This window comes from Haliaeetus leucocephalus, unplaced genomic scaffold (assembly GCF_000737465.1).
Source record: "Haliaeetus leucocephalus isolate CR32 unplaced genomic scaffold, Haliaeetus_leucocephalus-4.0 Scaffold147, whole genome shotgun sequence".
NCBI lineage: Eukaryota > Metazoa > Chordata > Aves > Accipitriformes > Accipitridae > Haliaeetus > Haliaeetus leucocephalus.
Window position 1 is genome coordinate 1533133 of NW_010972583.1, and position 10028 is coordinate 1543160.

At 36.4% G+C, this 10028-nt stretch overlaps 1 protein-coding gene across 1 annotated transcript in view; it reads right to left on the bottom strand.

Annotated features, from left to right (window-relative positions):
- The window catches only part of LRRC7 (leucine rich repeat containing 7), a 102093-nt gene extending 94549 nt beyond the window's left edge, over nucleotides 1-7544 (bottom strand). The window contains exons 1-2 of the mRNA XM_010561505.1: nucleotides 7348-7544; nucleotides 828-945 (exon numbers count right to left, since the gene is read on the bottom strand). Of these exons, the coding sequence (XP_010559807.1) occupies nucleotides 828-945; nucleotides 7348-7536 (307 nt within the window). The 5' untranslated portion in view covers nucleotides 7537-7544. The remainder of the gene's footprint in view (nucleotides 1-827; nucleotides 946-7347) is intronic.
- Between the last annotated feature and the right edge of the window lie 2484 nt (nucleotides 7545-10028).

Below are 10028 nucleotides of genomic sequence, written 5' to 3' on the forward strand. Positions count from 1 at the left end.
CAGATCAGACTTAAGCTATAACAGGAAGAATACATACATTTTAGTATTATAGTCTAAAAGATGATACTTAAGCACTAAATAAATACACCAGAACAGATGATATGCCTTGTACTAAAACTATTATGTTAATGCTTGATTATATAATCTTCTGGAGTTAAATAGTGACATCATTTGTACTGATATTTGTGCCTTTCATTTCTTTCCAAACTGCTTCTCTTTCTTCTTTGCCTCCCTCTCTCCTCGGGAGCACATACACATAATCCTGAGAGTCTCTAGGCCTATACTGATAAGAAATTTTTCAAAAGTTTCGAGAGTGCCTAAGCCTCATTATCAAAATAAAGACACTTAAGTTCAGACATGCAAAGGGTTTTAGGCACATAAGTTTGTAAATGCATAATTTGGAAATGCACATCAGCAAATTAGTCACTGGCTATATAAATCCTGGTAGTAGTTTACCTGCAGCCTTATAAACTTAAATACACTACACAAGAGCCCAGTAAGTACTAAGCCGCTTTGTAAAGTGTAATGTTTCACAAATTCACTGAAAAAATGGTCTCCCACTCCTATTTCCAATGCTTATTGGTCACAAGTCATCACAGTATACTATGCTAAAGCACTCTCTTTTTTTTTTTTTTTTTTTAGAGAAAAGCAAATGAGGTAGGCATCTACCCAGACTTCTCAAAAGTGCCAGGCAGGAAAATAGTACATAATCTAGAAAAAGAGCAGGTTTTCTAGAACATGAGTTTGTTAATCATTAGGAATTAAAACTTCATTATTGTTCACATTCATTACAATTCTTTAAAACACTTATACTTTTGATCTCTTACCATTTTTACTGATATCAAGTTCTTTGAGATTAACTAAGCTAGCAATAGTGGTTGGCAGACTTGAAAGGTCATTGTCTGGTATACTCAGTTTGCGTAAAGCTTGACAGTTGAACAGTTGCTGTAACATAAAAAGATACTTTACAGTGTTTCAGGAAAAAGATCACTTTGGGATCATTATTTATACACAGAAGCAACAAACACAGCAAAACTACATTTGCTACATAAGAATTCAATAATAAAAAAGTATTTTGCCATTATTTTAGAAGACATTCCTAAAGGCTGCTCAGTATCATAAACACAGCTTAGACACAGTTGACAAGCATAACCAAACCAGTTCATTGGTAGCAGGAATGTTCAAAAAGAGCTTTCTGTCAAAAACTGCATACTCATTGCAATCAACATTTTGTACGTACATGGTATTTCATATGTCATAGCAATTGAGTTTCTTTTGTGGCCTGTGGTAAATTAAAATATTTAATTTTAGAATTTAATTTCATGATAGATTTTAAAATATTTTGAATGCATGCAGAAGAAATTTGATATCTTCAAGAAACAAAATGCTTTGACATATCAAAATGATACATTGTTTAAATCCCCACCAAAATTCAGGACTCAATTCTAATTTTTAATTCAAATTCAAATGTTATAAAATGTCAGAATTTCTACTGCAAAACCAAATCCTCCTTTCAACCTGAAGTAATCAATAAGTCATGCTGAAAGCACCTTTTTAACATGGCTGCTTCCTTCAGGAAATATCGCTCTCTCATACAATACCTTTCACATGTAAAAAAAAATTAATAAAACAACCATACTAAGAGAAGGCAGTCATGAAAAACGATTTCACATTTAGGTACATTGCATTGCAAGGTTAGAGGTGCTGTATATGAAGAACAAACAGGTGAACTTTTTAGATAGTGTAGCTTATAGCTTCTTCAAGCCCAGCATGCTAGCAGGTGTAAGAGGAGAACGCAATGTAATTGCTTGGCTCGTTTACTGCCATGCTCCACATTCCCCAGCGAGTCCTGTGGAAAATTGACTCTTAAGAGTAACAGGGAAGCGTCACGCACGGCTACCTGCCTTGGCGGTACAAACCCTGCTGTGTGCGCCCAGCACAGCATCATTGCAGCTGCCCTCCAACCCCCAGTTCCAGCCACTGCCGCGCTACCCATCACACTGGGCTGCAGGAAAGGTCTGCTTCACATTACCCACTCTGTGGCTGCAGGCTCTAAAAACATCACTCTTTTCAAGAGTTAGAAGTTACCAAATCCTGTAGGACTTTCTGCAAGTACGAATTCACCAAATGGCACCAGAATATTCAGTGGGTTCCAGAGAAGAAAAACTTCTCTTTGCAGGCATCTCACAAGGGTTCTTCAAATATTAGTGCTATGTTTACACCACATTTAGTCTTTCTTTCAGACTTCTTTATCAGAATAAAGGCTACATAGTCATCCACAGGCTATTTGAGAATGCCCAATAATTTGATTGCCTAGATGAAAAACTCAGCCAAGTATCCAGAGAGGAGAAAATTAACACACAAATGGCATGCAAATGCCAACCTGGTACTTCACTTTAAGTAATTTTTAGATCATTTTGAAACTGCATTTTTCTGCCATAACTTTCTATCATAAACCTTTAGAAAAATCCTGCCTTTCCTTCCATAATCTATTCTCAGGAAAGCGAGAGGGAATCACATGAATAAAAAATGCTCAGAACAAGAAGCACCACACCACAATCCCTGTCAATTGGCACCAAATACGAAAGGGCCTTTTTACTGAAAGTTACTTTTCAAAATGCCTTTGTATTGACAGTTTTTTCAGATTTCCTCTTACATGAAACGTAGTTGTTAATTCTCAAGACGGTACAACAGCCTCCTCCCCACAGCTCACCAGCTAATGCCAGCGGTAGGCAGAGAAGCACAATGCACCGCTACAGCCCCGCAGGAGTAACGAGGAGAACCATGTCCATGCTGGGGCCTGCGCTTCCCAATCTAATTTACAGGAACAGCCGGAACAATTACTGTACACCCTGGAAGCCAAACTGGATTACACATTTCTCCTTGCAGACAATGTTAATAAAGGGAAATATCTCTCCAGAGAATGAGGAATTCCTTTGCAATGCATCTGAGAGCGCCTACTTTTTCTCTTTCTTAAGGAAGCACATCATTTTGGACAAGACTGGAAAGTAATGTAATTAATAAGCTCTAGGTTTTGCTCTTGAAATTTCTAGCCACATTACTGCATGAGAACAGCTGTAGATCATAGTAACTTTCAGCATAGGGAACGTGCAGAATTTTCGTGCATATACAAACTACCATGCTATCGTACCTGGAAAATTAAATTCCCAGACATTCCCCTGCAGACTTCTTATTTTACAAGCCAAGGAAGGCTTGGAACTTAAAAGTTCTGACAGTATCTGAACAGATACAAGGCTTTTGAACTGGTGAATGAAGAAGTGTAATAAAAAAGACTCCCTCTGGAATTATTTCATGATGTACTGTTGTATCAGAAATAAGTGTGAATACAGGTATATGTAGGCCCAAAATTGCCCACTTTTTTTTTTTTACCCACTGGATTTTCAAAAGGTGTCTTTCTAAATTTCTAGTGCTTTATTGGCCTTGCCATCATGATTCTGTTGTAATCATCATACTGTATGTCTGTATACTACTTTTATTCCTTTCATACTGGAAACCAAGTGGTGCTAATAGTGCTGTGTTTTGAGTTATAACAATGGGCTATTATTCTGTATATCTCAACTTCTTGCCTGCACAGCAATAGAGGCTGTTAGCTTCCAGGGCCACTGGAGAACAATATGGAATTTCTGCTCTTTACTCTCCATAGGCACAACTGTCAAATAGATTGGCTAACATATTGGGGGAATTTGATGTCAGAATTACAAAGAAATTAACACTTTCTAGCTTTGCAGAATAGAAACGTGATTTCTTATTGGCAGATTTAGAAAAAGGATTGGATGCCTTTAATGGAAACTAGAACACAGATGCAATGCAAAAGAAAAATTTAGTTAATTTATAACACTTACCCATCTGTGTGAACTATACATTAGTGATTACCTCAACACCATTTATATATTGGTTGTATTGTTTGTTCTCAGTGAAGCAACTAAACATTGAGATGTCGCTTCTGACTTCAGTGGCATATTTAGCATTCTGGTATCTATTTTACCAGCACATGAGATGGCGAAAGACAGAGGTGGCTATTCCTAGAATTTGTTGTTAGAGACAGACAAATTTTTCCTAAGGCATTAACAAGTAAACTAACTTTGGCCATTATAAATCAGTCCAGATTTTACTTTATATTTATAAGGGAAAGCTGCCGGGGAGAATTTTCATCTCATTCATTCTTTTCTGGATACTGATTGCCAGTGACTCCACCTTCACCAAAACAGATATTCTTTCATATTAGTCATTGATTCATTTGACCCATACAAATAGGGACATACTTGCAGCAGCAGCTCATGATAATGAAGTCAAAGGCAAATAAAATAAAAAACTTGGCTAGATTTAGGGGAAAATAGAGAGTAAGAATTATATAACAATCCTATAAATCCTTAAAAGAAAAATATTAGAAATTAGGAACCAGAAATCCATTTCTAACGAAGACAGCAGGAAAAAAAGCATAATATGATACATAAAATGTAAGGTAAAAATAATAAAAAAAACCCAAATCAGGCAGAATGAGTTTAATACATCAGTTTAATGCAAAATAATGTCTTGATTTCTAGAGTATCGTGTAGCAATGAAAGTAACTAAGGCAGATAAAGACTTAACAGAGTTTTTACCTGTGCTTTTTTCATTAAATTTTTAAACATGATCAAGCGTTCCGATGATAGAAAATTTCAAAAGAATATTGTAATTTCAGAGGCACATAACATTTGGTAAATAACAGAAAATTGACAAAACAAATTTCCTCTGGAAGACGTGTATTAGGTCTGGCTGAGTGATAGCAAAGGTTGCGCGCGCGAAAGCAAAGAAAAAACAAATGATGTTATTCTCTACTTCCCATCAGCAGGCGATGTCTAGCCGCTTCTCGGGAAGCAGGGCTTCAGTACGCGTAGTGGTTGCTCCGGAAGACAAAATGCCCCCCCTTCCGTCTCCCTTTCCTTAGCTTTTATATCTGAGCTGACGTCATATGGTATGGCATATCTGTTTGGTTGGTTTAGGTCAGCTGTCCTGGTTATGTCCCCTCCCAAGATCTTGCCCTGCCCCAGCCTGCCATTGAGGGGGGGCAAAAATGTTGGAGAGACAGCCTTGATGCTGTGCCAGCACTGCTCAGCAGTAGCCAAAACACTGGTGTGCTATCAACACCTTTCTAGCTACTGATGCAGAGCACAGTGCTATGAGGGCTGCTATGGGGAGTATTAACTTCATCTCAGCCAGACCCAATACAAGACATTATTTGAATTCACATTTACAGAGAGAGGAAAGTTCTGCCTATAGTAGATCATAACGTGTAAGTCAAAAATTAATGTTAAGTAATATAGTGCCATTTTAAGAAAAAAAAGAGCATTTTCTCTCCTAGAATACTAATTTAATAGTGGAAAAAAAGTTAAAAAATATCTGAAGCAGAAAATTTGATAAAGAAATTATTTGGACTGTTTAATTTATGGTAATGATTAATAAAGACTTAAGACAAAATTATGAATGGTATAAAGAAAGCAAATTAACACTGCCATTAATCTTCTCTTATACAAGGTCAAGACTATGTTAAATGATGCATTTACTCAAACATAAGACCGATTAAAAGGATTTCTTCAATATATAGTATTGCTTCAAAATATTATAACAAAGAAAAAAGAGGTGCAAAAGAGAGTCGTATACATTTCAATCTCTCCAAGGTTCATATTTATCTGCTGTTTTGTTTTACAAATAACAAATACAAAATAGATGATACCACAATACAATGCAAAGGTTTAATTAGCATGCACATTTCCATTGTGACTAACACTAACAACTATCACCTTCATCCCAATTTCAGAATTTTGGACCCCTTATCTTTGGCCCTCAGTTTTTTCATGTAGAATTATGGCATATTGCTCTTGTTCTAAGCCCTGATATATTTATCTTCCATTATGCACTGCTATTTAGTTTGAATACCATGGGGATGCATACTTTCAAGAGACCCAAAACAAACACACCAAAAATCCCTAGCTAAATTAGAGACTTTATATATTCTTCAGTATGATTATTCAGTAGTATAGTTAAAATATACAAGGTTAACAATATATTATTATTAAAAGAGAAATAGTCCTGAAGGTATTCATTAGGAGTAAAATGGCCTCCACCACAAATTTCATATTTATAGGGACAGAAAAAATATCTGGTTCTCTGCTGTCCTTTCTAGTAGCAGGAGAGATAAGGCAGTTCTCCGTATCATTGTTCTGTGACACTTAAAAGATTGTAGCTACCCTGTCTTACCATCTGTAAAGAATTTCTTGATGGAGCGAGCAATCTTAAGCAATGAACCGTCATATCCAAATAAAGGAACTCCATGTAATGGAAAAAGTACGTTTCCTACAGTTGTAAATAGACTTTATATAAAGTCTCTATGCAGTGTAAGTAAGAACCATTATATCCAAATAAAGGAACTCCATGTAATGGAAAAAGTATGTTTCCTACATTTGTAAATAGAATTTATATAAAGTCTCTATGCAGTGTAAGTAAGAAATATGTTGAGAGATGATGAAGAATGGATTACAGTGGAACAATGTTTAATTAAAGACTTGTAAGCATCTTTCATTATTGAGAAAAATTCAATTAAGGAATGGATTACATTACTTCATGCTTCATTATGTAGCTAGCACCTACTATTAATTGGTTTTTCCACTACCTTACCCTCTTTTGTTTCCAGAACACTTAAGTTACAGTAACTTTTAATTCCTTATAGTAAACATTAATCAACAGAAGAAAAGATTTAAAGATGCTATAAAAGAAGTTTTACACTGGAAGGACAACTTGAGTAATCTCACTGCAGGACCTCATCTGCAGTTATAAAAATACTGATCAGATAGCACTGGCATCTCTCCCACAAGGACAAACAGCTTATCCTGACAAAGACCTTGCTTTTAAAAGCAGCACTACAGAGATCCAAATGTGAGATCACCTACCCCATATACTAGCGTACTCGTGGTCAAGGTGTTAAATGCCGTATTAATTACTTGTTGTGGAAGAAGTACTTCTTTTGAACAATTGTTAACTTCCCAATGTAAGAATTCATTGGCTGCCCCGTTTCTGTGCTATGAAGCCAGGAGAAGGAGGTGGCTCTACTCCTCCCCACGCAGTACCATCTGCAAGAATGGTGGCTCAGCTGTTTGGGCTCTTCAGAGAGGGCAGAAAAAAAACTTGTAAAAATGTAATTGAATCTCTCAAGTTAAAAGCCACAACTCTTCCTACAGCAAGCAGGTCTCCTGGTCAAGAGCAAGCCCTATTTCAGAGTTGAAGCACATGCTGAATACACATTTAAGAACACAACTTTGACATCTGTATTACAGGCAGAACACTGATTACCTTAGGTAGCTCTTCAATTTGATTGGCATCTAGGTAAAGCTCCTCTAATGTCCGTTCAAAGTTAAAAACCTCCTTTGGCACCTGCTGTAGGCCACAGTGAGAGTAATCTAACACTGAGACGATTTCTTCTTCGCCACGAAAACACCGGCAGGGCACCAAGCGGCCAATAATTTTCCTTTTGGTTGTCATCTCCAAACAGCATACTGAAGGAAAAGGGGAAAAAACAGTTTTCTGAAACTATCAACATTTGGGGGACTGTTTCTTTGCAATTATTATCAAGATTGCAGTCCATTAAATACAGTTTTTCTTGAGGGATATCTGTAGTCTGCGTTCTGCATTTCTTATTCTACCTTTCTATAACACAGGAAAAAGTGAGATTTGTCGGTGTAATCACAAAAAGCAATCTCCATACATCATCTGTTCCCTTACACTGGAACAGAAGAAAACATGCCAAGACCATCCACAGCTGTTGCTTTTTTTAATGATGAAAATTAGCTGCATAAATCCTACACGTATGAACACGTTCATCAGGCAAAGTACAAAATTACCTTTGTACTCCATGTTTTGGTCCCTTGTTCAGTTTGGACTGTCAGTCATCAAAGTGAATCAGTCCGAGTCATTTGGTTCTGATTCTCCATGACAAATGCCCTGTTGTATTACACCCGATTTCTCCGAACTCAACAGAGTTCCTTAGCTTTCCACAGTTACTGCTGGAGTATATTTGTTGTCTTTTCAATCATATGAATAAAGAAAGGGATAGGTAAACTTAATTGGTTACAAAACTAGAACAAAAGTAACCCAAAACCAGACAGTTTGTTTACCTGTCATTCCTGCCTCTCTTGTATTACCTTAGTCTGTTGAAAACTCAGACAAGGGACTTGGCAGAAATGCCATTAATTTTTCTGCAGTAAAATAAGTGCTTAGGAGAATTTTACGACAGTCTATTCTCTAACTTCTTCTAATATAGATGCCAAGTTCTGCAGATCTCTCTTGCATATACAGTTTGTATGAGCACCTCTAACTCACATGGGTAACAGTTTACACAATTGTATCTTACTATTTTCCAGTGGAATAACAATACTTTAACTCACTACTCTTAAAATGAGAAAATGCTCAATAAGCAGATTTTATATGTGTCAAGCAGTCTCTAAAGCTGCAATAGATATTGACATTTTTAGAAGTTATTTTAACATGACTATAGATAAATCAGGCTGTTCTGAAACATACTACCACAAAGCCAAGAAAGGCTAAACTTTCAACTCCCATTTTCTAAACCACTTACAGGGTTTTGAGTTACGTTTATGAAAAAATGCACAAAATTAGTCCAAGTAAAGCAAAATAAAGCTCACCAGGATCCTTTTTCACAGTATGCCAGTGAAAAAGCAACTCTATATTCATGCAAAATAGTGGAGATAATTCATATTGCTTAAGCCATTATTTATCCAAAATGTAAGACAAAAAAAATTTAATTGGTCAGATAATGCTCCATTCATGGATCTCTGTGACTTTTTTGTCATGTAATACTTGATATTTTGGAGGTAAATAAAATACTCCAACATTTTATTTCCTTGTTTAAATTTTATTAGCACCTAATCTGCCTCTAGTAATCCCAATGAGATGAGGACACGAATACTGTCAGAACAAATACTGTTTTTTTGTGTTCTCAAGAAGACTGAGATGTTGAAACAAACAGCAGTGAAAGCAGAGTGCAACTGGTTATTCATTTGGCGGTGCCAATGACAGGCTTTCTGTTGGCTGATTTTGGCTTAAGGCTAAAGCTTAAAACAGAGAAAAGGGTATAGTAATTTTGTAATTCAGCTTGACCGGATGCCAAGTTTGTAGGTATAACATAAAAGTTGTATCTTAATTACAGTCAGCTGGTGCAATGAAAACATCTGCATAATACATTGTACATAAACTTTTGAAAATGTAAAAATAGAACACTTAAGAGGTATGAAAAAAGAAGCAATTCATTTACAAGCTAATAAATCACAAAATCTAAAAGTTTTATTTCAGTTCGACAGTATAGTCTACTGCAGAACACAAACAGCCACATAGCTAAAATTTAAGGATGCTATATGCCACTCAAATTTATGCTGTGAACTTTGATTTTAAGTGTTCTTCACTTAAATTTCTGACACCAAGAACACTAGATACCCTGTCAGATTTCATACACAATACTGTGGCTGGACCTGGGCTCTTGATTGGCACTCAATTTCCTGTGATAAAGAAATGTTCATTTTAACATTGCCCCTAATTTTCCTCTGGAAATAAGGCTACTGCCTTTTCAGCTTCAAATCTGTTGGTCAATTTCAAACACAGTTGGGAGGAAACGACTTTTACCATTCTCTCAACTTCAAAAAATTTTGCATTTGTCACTTTTTATTCAAGGCAGGAAAAGTCCCAAAGTTCTGCTCCAAAGCAAGTCCAGTAGGAGAATGGCCCATCACACCAGAAGTGCTCCCAGTTCTCTCTCAGATCAGGGTTTTTTTCTGATTGCCATGTCATCTGCTCTTTCCACATCTTTTTCACTATGTCTGCTCCCACCACCATAGCACTTCACATGCAATCAGCTTGTCTGGTCTCGGAAAATCTGTATTTGGATGCTGAAAGTGGCTTTGGCCATCGCTACTTAAAGTTAGTCACCTTGCACGATGTTCTACCTGACTTTAGGATCGTCT